This window comes from Hyla sarda, chromosome 11, assembly GCF_029499605.1.
Source record: "Hyla sarda isolate aHylSar1 chromosome 11, aHylSar1.hap1, whole genome shotgun sequence".
Lineage (NCBI taxonomy): Eukaryota > Metazoa > Chordata > Amphibia > Anura > Hylidae > Hyla > Hyla sarda.
In genome coordinates, this window is record NC_079199.1 from 73,837,853 (window position 1) to 73,855,045 (window position 17,193).

Below are 17,193 nucleotides of genomic sequence, written 5' to 3' on the forward strand. Positions count from 1 at the left end.
CATTTCATGTAATACAACGTTCTGTATATACTACATTATTACTACTACAGTCTCATTGCAGTGTTTCCAGTACCTCTCTGATTGTTTTTTTTTGGTGTGTTATTGTTTGTAGTACCTCATACTATAATTTTAAAAGATGATTAATAAACTTTTGTACATTTTTATTGGAGCTTGTAGCTCTATTTTTTGCTTGGTGTATATATATATATATATATATGTCCATTTGCGGCAAGGCATTGCTAAAATATACGTCCATCTGCGGGAAGAGGTTGAAGTAGTAAAATAGAACAGAACATATATGAATTGGGTATTGTTGTAACCGTATTGGCCTAAAGAATAAAGATAACATGTCATTTTAACTGTTAAGTTCACTGTGGTAAAATGTCATTACAAAGTAAAATTGGTCCTGTACAAAAAAGCCCTCATATGGAACTGTAGGTGGAAAATTGAAAGACTTGGCTCTTAAAATATGAGGGGGGAGGGGGGAAACTAAACACAGAAAATGAAAACTTGGCCGGTAAAACCAAAACAGGGCGTGGCAATAAAGGGTTGAAATACTACTTGCCTTTTTTGTGGTCAGTTTTTGCATCTTAAAACCATTTCCAATTCCTATAAACCATGACTTTTATTTTGGTACACTTCAAGCTATCCATAAACATTAGAACCTTACCAGCAGAAACCTCTCCAAAATTCTCTCTCTTTGAGAAGATCACTCCCCTTATCCACACCATATTATATGTGTCTGATTTTCAGTCAACCATACATTATTCATAGTGGTTTTCTCAAGGAGGTTTCACGATATGCAGAAGTAATCCCGCCATTTTAACTGCAACATAAAGACATATCCTGAAAATGTTACAATATATTTTTCTTTTTCTCACAGCCAATCCAAACTTATGATACCATCCTACAGAATACACATGTTTCTTGGCATATTCCATATGATGAAGCAGGGGTAAAGAGAGCTGCCTTTGAGGTGCCAAAGACTTGGCTGTGCCTGAAGAAAGTATCATAGCAGTGCTGGCTGTCTCACGTTGATGTGTGCGCTATGTTGATTCATTTTGAGGAATTATAACACATCTGTGTTTTGTGTTGAAATAAATGTTATTGAATCCTTGATTATTTTTGTCTTTTTAAAAAGTTTACCACTTTGAACAGAAGGAATTGGAACAAAAAATGATTACAGGGTGAACTCCTGTCAGAGGACTCTCAAGCAATCAGCTGTAATCTATTATGCCAAATGTAAAAATTATAGTATTACATAGTTCCATTTTATATCTTTGTGCGTTACTGTGTAATGTGGCTTCTTTTTGTGAGATTTCTAACACTGTAAGCTAATAAAGAGAGGTATTTTTTTTTATAATATAGGCAATAGAGGCATAAAAATGAGTTGTGCATGGTCAGGATTAGGTACTAAGTAGCATATAAATTTTTGTCGTGGGATCTGCCAGGTACACTTTAAATTGAACTCTATTTTTTATTCTCTTGCTATATCCACATTCCCCTTCCACTTGTTCCAGAGATGGAAGGGTTTTAATATTTACTTGACTATACCACTTTTTACTGAATAATCAGAGGGAGATGAAGTTTATTGCAAGAAGTTAATGTTAATGCTGTGCTCTGGGGGTGTGATTTGGAAGTTTAATAATCATAGACCTCAAACATGTTTTACGCTCCCTCAGCCTCCGATTCACACCCCCACGCAAACCTTTTAAATAAGTCTAATTGGGGCTTCAAGTGGTAGGGCTCTTCACATTCAGTTTCAGACTATACAGCAAAGCTAACCAGTGATCTGCAGAAAACATGAGCTGTTAACTGACTGCTGTTTTGGCCAATATGAAAACTTGAAAAAAAGTAGCGGGCGTAGCTAGACACGCTGGTGGCCGGACGTCTAAGGGGGGCTCCCACTGTAGTGTTCGTATGGTTGTATAACGGTAGGCTATGGGAATGTTCCACCGTAATAAGAAGACTGCAAGTCTCCAGAGTGCCCTTCCGCCCTCACAGAACATTACTGATTATTTCCAGCACGATGTCATCACCTGCGGTGCAGGGCCTACAGCTCTCAGAGAAGCAGTGAAGCCTGCTGTAGTAGAGATTATGTCACCACTTACCATGGTGGACTCCTCGGCTATTACAGCGGCACCGATCGTTCTATAGGTTAGTGTGAGCACCTGTTTAGACTGCCCTTCAACTTCTGCCTCACCCTTCTACAGTAAGGAGACCACCATGGAGGTAACACCCCCAGCATCAGGGTATTTACCCCCAAGCTTGCCAGAGGCCTCTGATGTTATATCTCATATTCAACCTACTTAGCACCTTCCCTCCTCTGATGCTGAGTCTTCTGCAAAGGACTCTGATGATTCTGGCTCCCTATTTTCCCCACACAGAAGTAGAAGCCCACTTGCTAAAAAGTGGCTTAAAAATATTCTGCTAAGAGGTCTCCACCCCATCTTGAGGACCTGCAACTATATTCTAGTGACACAGACTCTGGTTCCAGCATTTGTACATACAGTCCGCCATGGTAGATCAGAACTACAAAGTGACCCTGGATGTTTTCAAGCTTCCTTTCTTCATGCGGATGAAACTACGCATATCTTAAAGGACCACCCCGAATTTCAAGCGCTAATAATTCTCTTTCCAACTAAATGTTACCTTTCTGCTCTCGCTGCAGTGAGTTAAACCGATATTTTTTATGACTGTGCTACAGGGGCTGTAAAGTTATTGTAGTTTATAATATAGTGTTTGTACCTGTATTTCATGGTGGTCTCGCAATTCTTAGTCAGTCAGGTGTTCAGAGGGAGCCTGTCTTTGCTTCAATGGGTGGAGCGACTGCTGGGTGGGATGGAATTCTGCAGTGAATTGTAGGTTTGCAACAGCTGGAGGCACCCTGTTTAGAAAACACTGGTCTATTGCATTGAAGGGAGCACAGGTGTGTTTCAATGGGTGGTATGGCTGATGTGTGAGAGGGAGACAAATGACCTCACACTTACAAACTTAGAGGACTTGTAGTCCAAGAGAGGAAACTCCAAAAGGAAATAGCCAGTTCACAATAAGATAGACACAGTGTTATAGAAATCTCACAACATAGCCGTTTAGCTCCAAGACAAGCACGGATCCTTCATAAGCATGTCCATTTCTGTCTGTCCATTACTGTAGTGCAAAAAATTGTGATCCTCGCTATCCCAGAGATGTGATCTTTTGGCTACATTACTACACACAGAAAGAAGAGGTTATGACCAAAGAGCGAATGCTCCAACATATCCTATCTAGATGCAGGTTTTCAGCTATATTTGGATTGGTTGCAATGAACATTATATCAGAGCTAACCTCTCCTGTCAGTTCTTCAAACCAAAAAAATACTGTATAATTGGGGTTTCCCCTTCTCATCTACTGTCTGCCAGGGTAATTCCAATTGTTTTGAAGACTCCAATTGATCTTCCGTCCTTTCTTCAGGCCCTGAACCTGGAGACAATTGAACTTCCGGACTGGGTTGCTTTTTTCAAATTGGACTCTTGCTACCCTGGATACATAATGTAGCCTTTGTCTTGTTTATTATTTTGTTTCGTTTGTATGTTATTTATATTAGGTTGTCAAATTGCAAACCTGTTCACTCTTTAGGGCTCATTTCATTAAGATCCCATTATTTGTATTTAGGAACCTTTGACAATTACGCTTTTCCCTTATCTTATCTTAGCTCACTTTCCAACCTAAGATGCTCCTAAGCCTCCTAGTCACCACGAGTCCATTTATGTAATGCTCCATGCCGTTAACCACTGAGCTGGTAACCCCTCTGTGCATTAGCGAGGACTAGACCTGCACCATGCTCCCCTGTATTTATCTCTCTTTTCAGGTATGTGTATGTTCCTCTTTTTTCCAGTTATATATGGGATTATGGTTAATCTGATATCATCCTTGAATGTTCAGGGATTTAACATACCCGAGCAGAGAGCCAATATTTTATATACAGGAGACTCGCTTCAAGACAGGCCATACCACTACTTTAATTAACCACTATTTTCCTACTTGGGAACATTCCACTAATTCATAAGCTAGAAATAGAGTGTACTCTGTTGGGTTTCAAAATTCAGTCCCTGTCACGCTTTATTCCTCTCTTGCTGATACAGACACCAGGTTTTTGTTTTTTAACCCCTTAAGGACTCAGCCCATTTTGGCCTTAAGGACTCAGACAATTTAATTTTTACGTTTTCATTTTTTCCTCCTCGCCTTCTAAAAATCATAACTCTTTTATATTTTCATCCACAGACTAGTATGAGGGCTTGTTTTTTGCGCGACCAGTTGTCCTTTGTAATGACATAACTCATTATATCATAAAATGTATGGCGCAACCAAAAAACACTATTTTTGTGGGGAAATTAAAACGAAAAACACAATTTTGCTAATTTTGGAAGGTTTTGTTTTCACGCCGTACAATTTATGGTAAAAATGACATGTGTTCTTTATTCTGAGGGTCAATACGATTAAAATGATACCCATTATTACATACTTTTATATTCTTGTTGCGCTTAAAAAAAATCACAAACTTTTTAACCAAATTAGTACGTTTATAATCCCTTTATTTTGATGACCTCTAACTTTTTTATTTTTCCGTATAAGTGGCGGTATGGGGGCTCATTTTTTGCGCCATGATCTGTACTTTTTTTTGATACCACATTTGCATATAAAAAACTTTTAATATATTTTTTATAATTTTTTTTTAAATAAAATGTATTAAAAAAGTAGGAATTTTGGACTTTTTTAATTTTTTTTCGTTCACGCCGTTCACCGTACGGGATCATTAACATTTTATTTTAATAGTTCGGACATTTACGCACGCGGCGATACCAAATATGTCTATAAAAAATGTTTTTTACGCTTTTTCGGGGTAAAATAGGAAAAAACGGACGTTTTACTTTTTTATTGGGGGAGGGGATTTTTCACTTTTTTTTTACTTTTACATTTTTTTACATTTTTTTTTACACTTGAATAGTCCCCATAGGGGACTATTCATAGCAATACCATGATTGCTAATACTGATCTGTTCTATGTATAGGACATAGAACAGATCAGTATTATCGGTCATCTCCTGCTCTGGTCTGCTCGATCACAGACCAGAGCAGGAGACGCCGGGAGCCGCACGGAGGAAGGTGAGGGGACCTCCGTGCGGCGTTATGAATGATCGGATCCCCGCAGCAGCGCTGCGGGCGATCCGATCGTTCATTTAAATCGCGAACTGCCGCAGATGCCGGGATCTGTATTGATCCCGGCACCTGAGGGGTTAATGGCGGACGCCCACGAGATCGCGGGCGTCGGCCATTGCCGGCGGGTCCCTGGCTGCGATCAGCAGCCGGGATCAGCCGCGCATGACACGGGCATCGCTCCGATGCCCGCGGTTATGCTTAGGACGTAAATGTACGTCCTGGTGCGTTAAGTACCACCTCACCAGGACGTACATTTACGTCCTGCGTCCTTAAGGGGTTATTTGCAGCATTGCTGGGCACGCATTTACTATAGCGTCTATCTATGCTCCTAACAGACCGATCTCATCTCCACCCTAGACTCGCTTACCCTCTTTGCCACAGGCCGTATCCATTTGTGCTGAGATTTTAATGTATCCTTACATCCGCCTGTATCCTAGGCGTAAACTTTCTTCTAGCATACTTAAACTACATTCTTTTCAGCTTCCTGGCGGCTATCCAATTCACAATCTAAGGATTTCATCTTCTACTCTAACCCTCAAAACTCCTATAGTCGCTTAGATTATATTTTTTGCTTTCATGATCTTCTCCCTAATATCATTAACACCACAATTGGTTCTATATTTTACTTCGATCATGCCCCGGTGTCCTTATGTTTTACTCTCCCCTCTCTACAAAAACCTTCTTACACATGTAAACTTAACAAATCACTCTTACTTAACCCTCTTTGTCTTGCAGATCTAAGACAGGCTATTCAGAATTTTCAGACAGATCATGAGGCTTGACTATACCTTGCCCACTATGAAATGGGAGGCCTTGAAGTGTGACTTGAAAGGGGTAGTCGTACAACATGATGCTTGCTTGAAAAGTAGGCTGCGGATAAGCTCACTTCCTTATAAGCAACTCTTCATTATTTTGGAGACCCGCCATAAAGGATCTCAATAAGAAGACACAGACACATTACAGCAGACTAGGTCCGAGTTGACTTAAAGTGGAAGTTGTATCGCCAGTTGTTCAGTAAGACTTTTTATGAATGGGGCAATAAGCCGGGTAAATATTTGGCGAGGGCTCTGCGAGACAGAAAAGTGGCTTTTTGCATCTCTTCCATTAAAACACCCTCAGTATCTGTTTCACACCACACGAAAGAGATCTCCGATGCATTTTCCTCATACTACTCTGCTTTCTATGGCCTCCCTTCCTTATCTCATGCCGTACCCCAGTCTGTCCTCTCTCTGTTTTCTTACAAAATATATTCAGTCCACTGCGCTCCCATCTCTATCCTCAGAGATTGCTTCTTCTCTTCAAAAACCCTTCTCTGATAAAAAATTGAATTTCCCTCCTTCCATCTGAAAAAAACCCTGGCCCAGATAGCTATTCGGCAAAACTTCATAAAGTACTTGCTGATGACTTATCCTTCCCTCTCCTCTCAGCATTTAATGGGGTCTCTCCGTCTGCCCCTTTTCCACTATCTTTCCTGGGTGCCCATATTGTTGCTCTCCCTAGGAAAGGAAGGCAAGCATCTGCAACTTTGTTCCAGCTATCGCCCAATCTCCCTCATTAACAACGATGCCAGACTGTTTGAGAAACTTATTGCCAATGTCGTGCCGCATGGGCAGAGAAGCATGGGATAATAAGCTCAATGCTTTTGCTTCTATAGCACATGATAATGTTTTAACACACCAGGCAAGACTGCCCTTCTTCCCAATGTTATACATCTTATGTATGGAACACTTAATGAACGCAATACGGACATTAAGCCTGGCCCTCTCCATAGGAACTAGCAAATCTTTTGCTGACGATTTGATAATTTTAGTTATCATCCCCTCACATCTCTCTCCGTTCTTTATTCTTATGAATTAGAGAGTTCTCAAGCTATAAAAACTAAAAAAAATGAACGTAGCTAAGAGTGTTGCCCTTAATGTGAGATTGTCTCCATCGGTCTTAGAGGGAATATGAGCAAATTTCTCCTTCTCCTGGGATCCAAGTTCTATTAAATATTTGAGTTTTCAAGTTCCCTCAAACCTCGCTGACATTTGCACTCTCAATTATCTTTAAGGGGATTAAAGGGGTACTCCACTGGCCAGTGTTCTGAACATTTAGGGGGACATTTATCAATGTTTGCTTATGTATTCCTTTTTCTAGTTAGTTTTTTCTTACTATTTTTTTGCTTATGTGCGACTTATTTATCAACTGCTTTCAGCCTGTTGATAAATTTCTTTCACTTAAGCAATTTTTCTTTTTTTGCTTTGGTAGTGACTTTTTCTGCTCCATGTCTGAGCTGGAGTAAATTTAGTAGGTTTTTTCATGCGATGCGACTGTTTTGCAACTGTCGCACTTGATAAATCTCTGACCACTGCAAGTCAAAAATCTTTATTTGCTTTGGTAAGCAAGATTTTAATTTTTTGCTTAGGACACTGAACAAGCAAAAAGTCGCAGAAAAAAGAGCGCAGGCGCACGTGTGACAATTTTGCGACCATTTTAAGCAAAAAAAAAAATGCTAAATGCTTTGATAAATGTCCCCCTTAGTTCCAAACGCTGTGTGCGCTATGCGGGGGTCAGCCTCGCTCCCATAATGCAAGTCTATAGGAGGGGCGTGATGGCCGCCACGCCCCCTCCATAGACTATCATTGAGGAGGTGTGGCCCGACATCACGAGGGGGCGTGGTCGACCCCGCAGCATGCACATAGCGGTCGGAACTAAATGTTCCGGTGGAGTACCCCTTTAATGCGATCTATCCTGTCGGATCTTCTTAAATTGGAGAAGAAAGCTTTTTCCTAGATAGGAAGCATTAATATCCTTAAGATTAATATATGTCTACCTACCTCGCTCTTTTTCCCCCTACTTAGTGCTTCTTTTTTTATCCTTTGTTTGGAATCATAAGCCTCCTCGAATTGCCCAAAGTATCATAATCAGACAGAAACAGACCTGAGGCCTTGGCCTCCCAGACTGTCTCTCTTATCACCTGGCCTCTGTATTGGTGAGAGTGTTGGATGGTTTTCATGCTGCTACTGATAAGCCATGGGTCTTAGCTGTTCCCAGCTTAATCTCTCGCTCCTCCCCCTGTATCTCATTCCCTGCAAGCAGTCTGTCAGTCATATTTGGCTGACTCTTAGCTGCTTCTTAAAAATGACCCTTTAATGTCCCTTATTGCTTATAAATTATTGCCACCTAAATTATTCACATAATATGCTGACACTATTACGGATGCCCTGTGTAAAGCCAAAAGAAAATTACAAACAAGAATCCCGGAATGCCAATTACACAATTTCAACAGAAAACTGGAAGAAAGAAAAGCTTGTAACATTGTAAATTAACATCAAGAAACAAGTTTGTTTGCGATAAAATGGACTTTGATACGGGCAGAATTTTTACAGGCTTTGCAAAAGCTACCACAAATAAAAATAAAAAGTATTGGAAATCGGGAACTTCAAAAAATCTTACTATTAATAAAAAGAGTACACTGAAAAAAAACCTCAGACTTTCTAACAACTAAATCTGAATCAGGTGGATCAGATGATATAGAACGTCCTGCCACTAATTGTCCAGCTACAAATGTGAATGATGCTCTAAATGAAAAAATGGGAGATGTCCCTTTAGAAGGAGCCGTGGGAGGAAAAACCAGAAACAACAAAAAAAGCTACAAAAGAAAGAAACAAGTGGCTTGGCAGCAGTAAAGCCCTTGCCTTCGTATGCGGACATTACTGTAACTGATTCCCCTTCCACAATTATTAATCTCACTTCCATAACTTTGAGTAATGCTGCTTTGTCTATCCTTTCTTGTTTACCAGAGCCTTTTGATCTAGTGGACTTCAAAATTGACCTTTTCAAGTCTGTGAGAAAGCTTGAAGAGTACCTGTCACCAAAAAAAAAGTTTTTTTTAAATATTTTGTTAATCATTGTATTAGAAACAACTTTCTAATAACATGTGATTAACAAAAAATTATCTTTATAAGTTTGTTTTTTTTTACTTTTAAAAACTACTAGGGTTCTCCCATATGTTCCGGTTCATTGAATTCGGACTCATGCCGGCCTGGCATGAGTCCGAACTCTCAGTGCAGCCGGGACACTTAAAAGCACAGTTACATGGCGGCCCGCAGCACCCCAGTGATTACATGCCAGCCCGACACCACTACACTGCACCGATATGTCTTCCCCCCCCCCCCCCGTTATTACATGCTGGCCCGACACCACTACACTGCACCGACATGTCTCCCCCTCCCCACGTGAGTGATTGCATGCCGCCTGCAGCTCCCCACGGGACTCCAATCAAGCCCGCCCCCCCCCCCCTGATTACCTGATTAGAAGCCGGCCCGCAGCAAGGAAGAATGGCGGAAGTGAGCCCAGGTAGGCTTCAGCAGACTTTGTGCCTGCTGGCCATCCCCCTTCCTGTCCCATAGATGCAAGGGAACTGAGCAAGGAAGAAGGGACTAAACAGGCTTTTAAAAAACAAAAAAATGTAGGATTAGAGTCAGGAAGAGTCAGGGACAGTTGGTGGGGGCAATTAGGGGCAGATGAGTTCATGATAGGTACTCTTTAATTTAAAAAGATTTTTTTGCTAATAATTGTATTCATAATGTTGGTAAAAAAAAGAGGGGGAGGTCCCCATTTCCATTGACCCGTTATGGAAAGGCCAGTGAACCAGAACAACAATGATTAGCAGATCTTACAGAGCTACTTGGAGGTAATCCCCAGTCCACGAGTTTGGAATTCTATCAAAATGAAGGTTTGTGGGTGGGTTAAAATTTTGTTTTTGTCCCCTGATCACCCCTGGTAGTAACTTAGATTTATTTTACTACAAAGTTATGGAAGAGATTAGAGCCTTAAAATACCCCGTAGATACAAATAATCTAGAAAAGGATGAAAAAGAAGCATTATCCTGGTCTCTAAAAGGGGTCATTTTCAAAAAGGCTGATAAGGGTGGGAATATTGTTACTATGACAGAGGAACATTATGTACAGGCTAAGTGCCAGCTTAGTAACATGGGTAAGAAGGGTGCCTTTTTGCCTCCGTTGACATAGCCTCAAGTATCCGTAAATTTATTATTAAAATCTGGAAGGAGCGATACCTGTGTGGAATTTGTCTGTGATGCCTTGTCTCTTATCTTGACCAATAACACATTTCAATTCAATAATGAGTGGTTCAGACAGACCGCCAGAGTGGCCATGGGCACTTCGGTGGCCTGAACATTTGCCAATTTGTTTGTGGCTTACTTTCAGAACAATTTGGTCTTTGCAGCCAAAAACCCTTTTTGAAATTCAAAAAAGGCTATTCCCGTTTTGTGGATGATATCTTTATTATCTGGTCGGTCTTGGGGGCAGGCTTCACAGACTTTTCCAGTACATCAATAAAAAATAGCATGAATTTAAGCTTTACCTTTAAGACCAGTTTGGCTGAGTTGGAATTTCTCAATGTGTTGGTCTCTTTGGGGAGTGACGGTCTGGTGACAACAGGGTTTAGAAAACCTACAGCGGGTAACTCCTTACTACATTTTTGTATTTACCACCCTGAACATATTAAGTCAGCTATACCATATGGCCACATGTTAAGGTTAAAATGTATTAATAGTTCTGAGTTTGGGTTTAAACAACAGGCTACTGAACTAGCCTTGAGATTAAAAAGTAGAAGGTATTCCCAAAAAATCCTAGACAATGCTTATGAACGAGCTTCTTTACAAAATAGAGACCATTTATTGAAAAAGACAAAAAGGAGATATCAAAAGTCTAAGAAATTTACTTTCTCTTTTAAATATGGTCCTATGACTAATGTTATTGAGAGTGCTGTACAAATGCATTAGTATCTTATTCAAAATTACCCCCTTTAAGCTGAGGTAGCCCAACAAAAACCTATGATTGCGTTCAAACGAGTGAAGAATTTGCAGTAAGTTCTCTACTACACGTGAAGATAAGAATTGGCTTGGTTCCAAAGAGAACCACAAATGTGGCTCACCTTACATGTAAGTGGTGTCCTCACCTTATATGTGAAAAAACAGTTAAGGTAGAAGGTATAGATATTAATTGTAGGGACTTTTTTTTGCTGTAAAACTAATCATGTTATTTATGGGCTTGTATGTATGTAGGTCTTTTGGAGAGATGGTCTTGATAGACGCAAAGCGCTCCTGCAAGCCGAGGCTCGTTGAATCATGTGCACTGATGCTCAAGGAAAGCTCGGCTTTAATGACAAACTTGATCTAAGTATTTTTGTATAGTTCTCTTGCGTTCTCCTGTGTATATCCACAGTGTGTTTCTGTGATTTTAATTGTTTTTAACTTGTTTCACTTTTTTACTTTATTCTACTGTGTTTTGGGAACATCTGCCTACTGGTGATGTCATCCAGTTTTTTTTACCGGCGGCCTCACCAATAGCGAGTATGGTCTGATGAAGTACGGATGTACAATACAGCTGTGGGCTTGCTGGGGTGCCCGGCGTGGTTGCTCCCCCGATTTTATGTCTACTTTACTCGCTCTCTTGATTTTTTATCCACTTTACATTTGATATAATAAAGAAGATTTGATGCCATCCACCTGGTGAGTGCCTCCTTTCAATTCCCTTGGATTTTACTATAAATTTTATTTCCGCCTGGGGTGGGAGTAATTTTTTTTTTGGACCACCCAGCTAAATCTCCTCTAGTTGTGCACATGGTCATGGCAGGTACCTTTCTTAAACCACTATCAGATCTAAAACCCTCAGACTCCTAATATTCTCTGGAATATGATCAATTGTGCCATTTTGTGACTTCTCTGGGTCCCACTTTGTCTATCTCCAGGGATTTAACAAATTTTGAAGCACTTTGTGTCTCAGTTACTCCCCCCCCCCCCCCCCCCTCTATAACTATGTCTCTGATCTACTCCTTTCTTCTTGACTCTCCTATGGTACAGCGATTGACTTTTATGTTAAGATGGGAGATGGAATTAGACCGTAACTTCTCTTTTAAAGATTGGCTTAAGTCCTTCACTCTGAGTCATATTCCCCACAATCCTTTGCACACTGCTAGCGTTGTAATCAGGGTATAGTAAAAAATGATCAATATATGGTGGTCCTGTCTGTTAATCCAAGATTTTTGGGTTTTAGATCTGATTCATACAATTACTGGGAAATCCCTATTAAATGACCCCACCCCTTGTTCCTATCTATGATCCAGGGGACGGATAGGATCATCTAAGTAGGGGAACTAAGGCTTGCCTTGTGTTCCTCCAAGATTTGATTTTACTCATGGGTCTATTAGTCACACACAGTCCCTTGTAATAGTCTATAGGAATTTGTATATTTACATGGTAGGATTATTTAGGTCAATCACAATGCCTTTTTGATTAGTATTAGTTAATATTAAGTTTACTTCGGTACCCCATTTCCCTCATGCTTATAGCATACTCATCATACATGTTTGTTTATACTTTGCTGTAAAGGCACAGATTAAAGGGGTACTCCGCCCCTAGCCATCTTATGCCCCATCCAAGGATAGGGAATAAGATGTCTGATCACAGGGGTCCTGCAGCTTGGGACCCCCGCGATCTCTCCAGCAGCACCCCGTGTCATCAGCTCTCCGGAGCTAGGTTTGCTCCGTGGTTGATGATGTCATGGCTCTTCCCCCTCATTATGTCATGCCTCACCCCCTTAATGCAAGTCTATGGGAAGGGGCATAACTGTTACCACGCCCCCTCCCATAGACTTGCATTAAGGGGGCGTGGAGCCATTATGTCACGAACCGCCGGCCCCTGTCATCTGCCACAAAGCATACTTAGCTCCGGAGAGCTGATGACTCGGGGTGCTGCAGGAGAGATCGTGTGGCTCCCCAGCAGCGGGACCCCTGCGATCAGACCTCTTATCCCCTAACCAGAGTCTGTTCCATGATGTGGGTTGTAGTACAGAGGCTGAGAAATTGATCGCATCGGGTCTCACTTCTGAGACCTGATGCGATCAGAAGTTGGAGTCATCTTGGAGTACGTGGAAGTGCTGCTCAACCCACTTCCTGTGCTGTCAGACATCTTGGAGTGCCAGGAAGTGCTGCTCCATCCACTTCCTGTGCTGTCAGCCATCTTGGAGGATCAGGAAGTGCTGCTCAACCCACTTCCTGTGCTGTCAGTCATCTTGGAGTGCCAGGAAGTGCTGCTCCATCCATTTCCTCTACTGTTAGCCATCTTGGCTTACCCAATCTACTTACTCGCTGTAATGAGCCCGCATCCAGTACGCCCAAACAGGCTTTGCCAGTTGCTGGAAGGTTTCCAAACGTAACTTCCTCTAGCAGTCATCCTAGTGCTAAAGAACTTGATCTCTTTCCAGGTATGACCCAGGTAAGACTTTGTACCTAATGACCAGATCCCTGGCCTATACCCAAATCAAACCCACACACTCCCAGATCCGCCCTCTCCGAAAAACTCTGTATTTTATTTTGCTAATAATTGCAGGGCCTCATCAAGAAGTCAGACCTCTCTACCCAGTGAAGACAGTCCTCCAGCCCAAGAAGAACCCCATGCACAGATTCAGTCTCCTATCACTGATTATCATCAGTCTCCTACCAATGATAATCATCATCATCATCAGTCTCCTATCACTGATCATCATCATCAGTCCCCAGGAAAGATACCACTTTCACCTGTTAATACACATCTACTGTGGTGCAGTTTCATGTGCCTCCCAATACCTCCAACAGTAGCATGTACCAAACCATTAGATCAAGTATGGTGTCTGAATCTTTTCAATAGGCCCTTGGAACAAAGATCTGGAATCTGGAAATTTCCTTTCTGGCCATTCCACCCATCAGTTCTGGACTCTTTAGATTCCCTCCTAATATCTGTGCCAATGCAATAGTGTCAAGCATTAAGGATCACAAGCCAATACATACATTGCAGGAAATCATGCTTATCTCTAAAACATACGAAACAGTCCAAGCTCTGGTGGATGCTGTTAACTTGATCAAGAAACCTAACCTCTTGGCTAAACACCCAATGCCACATGATGATTTAGATAACCTACAACATGGATTACCCAGATCCATGTCATCTAAACTCTTGCCCAAACAGCCTGATGGTTCCAGAGATCTCCTGCATAGGTTTGGTGAATCCAGTCCACCGCAAACTATGCCAATACCACTTACCTCTAGTGGTGGAAATAAAGGGTCTGAAAAACCTCTTTCAGAAACTCTTTACAAATATGTTCCGTTTACCTCAGTGCAAGTAAATAATCTTGTAGCCCAACTCCCTGACCCAGAGAAACAGCCAATGCCTTTCTACAGAAGAATCAAGTAAATTCAACAAACCTATTCATCAGTATGGAAGGATTTATATAATCTAGTCTCTATCAAAACTGGAGACACCATCTGGCCTATCATTTCCGCCAGGCTTGATAGCTGCCATTATGGATGAGGAGACATACTCTTCTGGAATAGAATTCTGCCGACAACTACAAGCCTGGGTCAGAGACAGACTAGCGTCAAGCTGCACCAATTTCTCTGATGCCTCTCAGTTTTTCTCCAGACTACTTAATCTGTTCCAGGATCAAGGTTATGACCTAGGAAGCAAATTCCATAAGACACTCTTCATTAGCACCTTTGTTACTGGCTTCCATGATGCTACCAAGAAAAGGCTTATGGACACTAGGCCTGAATATGTGACACTTGAACCAAAGCAGCTCTTTCTCATTGTCAAAGCTATTGAAAAACAAACTGAAGTGGCACCTACTAAGAAGCACCGATGATGCTTAATGCTACAGCACAATACCCGGTTCAGAATTATGTCCCTCAGTACCAAACCGTTCCTGCTCAGTACCGTGTTCCGAATTATCCCCCTCGAAGATCACTCGTTAGGACGATCATCTGCTACAGATGTGGTAAACTAGGACATGTCAAGCGAAACAGCTGAACCCGACTTCCTCCTGTCAACTACTGAATGGATTCAGCCACTGCAAGGCCAATGATGTCAAAAAACAATAATAATATGGACCAACAACAATCTGGACCTCTCTCTGGACACCCAAACCACTCCAGGATGAATCAACAATGAAGACCCGACAACAGAATAACTCAAGAGAATCCAGCTAATCATGTCTCATATAGAAATTATCAAAAATCTGGATCTAAGATTTACTCCTGAAACTCAAAGTCACCAATAAATATGAGGATGATGGGATGCACCTTGAATTAGCCCAAGCACTCACACCTGAAGAACTTTGTGTTCTGCAAGCCTCTCCACTGATGGTCATGAACATCCCAACAAAGACTATACTCGATGTCTACCTGCAACAAATTCCTGACCATGTCTGGTCCAAAGGCCCAGATGATATTGGACTCTTGCCTGTTCCATTTGTTAAGGTCTTTTTGAAACCTGGTGCCAAGATTCCAAAAGTACCCCAATATTCTCTAAGATCCAATCAAGAGGCTTCTCTATCTGAACAAATTACAACTCTTCTCAAGAATGGAGCATTAATCAAATGGGTTTCACCAGCAAACACCCCCCATGTTTCCAGTCAAGACCCCAAAAGGAAAACCTAAGAAGTTCTGCATGGTACATGATCTTTGTGCCATTAATGCTGCCACAATTCTAGATACTCCCATTGTTCCCAATAACTTTTCTCAAGCCTTATCCACCTGTCTGGATCCATGGGTAGGAGCCCATCATAATGTGACTTTACTTCAATACGTGGATGAACTTCTACACTGTGCCACATCGCAAGACGAGTGTGCCACCACTTCAGTTGATCTACTGTCTTTCCTTGCCTCAATCAACTGCAAGATGTCTCTTGAATAAGTTCAATGGGCACAACAAAAAGTAGTCTTCCTAGGACATTGTATCTCTCAAGGTGCTAAACACCTCATGGAGGACAGGACGCAAGCCATACAAGAGATTCCTATACTTACAACTGTCAAGCAGCTACAGGATTTTCTTGGTATGATAACATACTGCCGACAATGGATTCAGGATGCCTCAGCACTGATGCAACCTCTGTATGATGCCATTCCAACTATATCTCAGAAGCAACCTCTTTCATGGGAGGCCATACAATGTTTGAACTGCCTACAAGACCTTATCATGTCCGCTCCAGCACTTGACATCCCGAACTATGAACTACCGTTTTATCTGTTTCTCGCTGAAACAAAGGGTCATGCCTCTGGAGTCCTTGCACAAAAACATGGAGACAAATTGAGACCTTTGGGATACTACTCATGCAGACTAGATCCTGTTGCACGAACTGCACCCACCTGCCTTCGAACTGTAATAGTTGCTAAAGACCCTTTGGACAAGACTTCGGACATCATTCTTGGACATTCTATTATTATCCTCGCTTCATATGATCTGAAAGCTATTTTGACTCAATGCCAAAAAATCCACTTTCTCTACAAAGACAAGTGAGGCTTCAATGCTCTCTGTTACTACCAGATAAAGTCACTCTTAAAAGATGCACAATCTTGAATCCAGCTACCCTGCTACCTCTCTCGGGGGGGGGGGGGATGATGAAGAAAAAGAAACTGAACAAAATTATGAAGACCTCGGTGACCCTTAGCACAATTGTTTAGAGGTTATGGAGATGGAGGCATCACATCTACCAATGGACCATTGGTAGATGTGATGTCTCCATCTCCATAACCTCTAAACAATTGTGCTAAGGGTCACCGAGGTCCAATGAACACCATTGGACAATGCAACCTTTACTCTCTACACAGACGTGTCCAGATATGCTGATGAAAGTGGCAACTTCCACACGGGATATACAGTGGTTAGCCCATTCGAAGTTCTGCGAGCAAGACTACTCCCTCCCCGTGTTTCAGCACAAGAGGCGAAACTCATTGCCTTAGCTGAAGCCTGCCGCATCTCGGAAGGACAAACCGCCAACATCTAAACAGACTCTGCCTATGAGCATGGAGTGAAGCTAGACTTCGGATTAAAATGGGCCTTGAGGGGGTACATGACTGCAAGTGGAACTCCTATAAAGAACTTTGAAGCTGTCAGGTAGACATGTGCAATTCGGTCTAAATTACCGAATTTTACCGTTTTCGTGCATTCGGACCG

The 17,193-nt window shown here is 41.7% G+C and overlaps 1 protein-coding gene and 1 long non-coding RNA gene across 5 annotated transcripts in view; one reads left to right on the forward strand and one right to left on the reverse strand.

Annotated features, from left to right (window-relative positions):
- PRORP (protein only RNase P catalytic subunit) overlaps positions 1-1,319 on the forward strand; it is a 134,200-nt gene extending 132,881 nt beyond the window's left edge. Inside the window, exon 8 of one of the 3 annotated variants that reach the window (XM_056546292.1) lies at positions 884-1,307. In XM_056546292.1, the coding sequence (XP_056402267.1) occupies positions 884-1,015 (132 nt within the window). In that variant the 3' untranslated portion in view covers positions 1,016-1,307. Of the gene's footprint in view, positions 1-883 lie in introns of all 3 variants that reach the window. The other 2 variants (XM_056546294.1, XM_056546293.1) reach the window with 2 other exon arrangements.
- The window catches only part of LOC130295488 (uncharacterized), a 118,295-nt gene that overhangs the window by 60,479 nt on the left and 40,623 nt on the right, over positions 1-17,193 (reverse strand). The window lies entirely within an intron of this gene.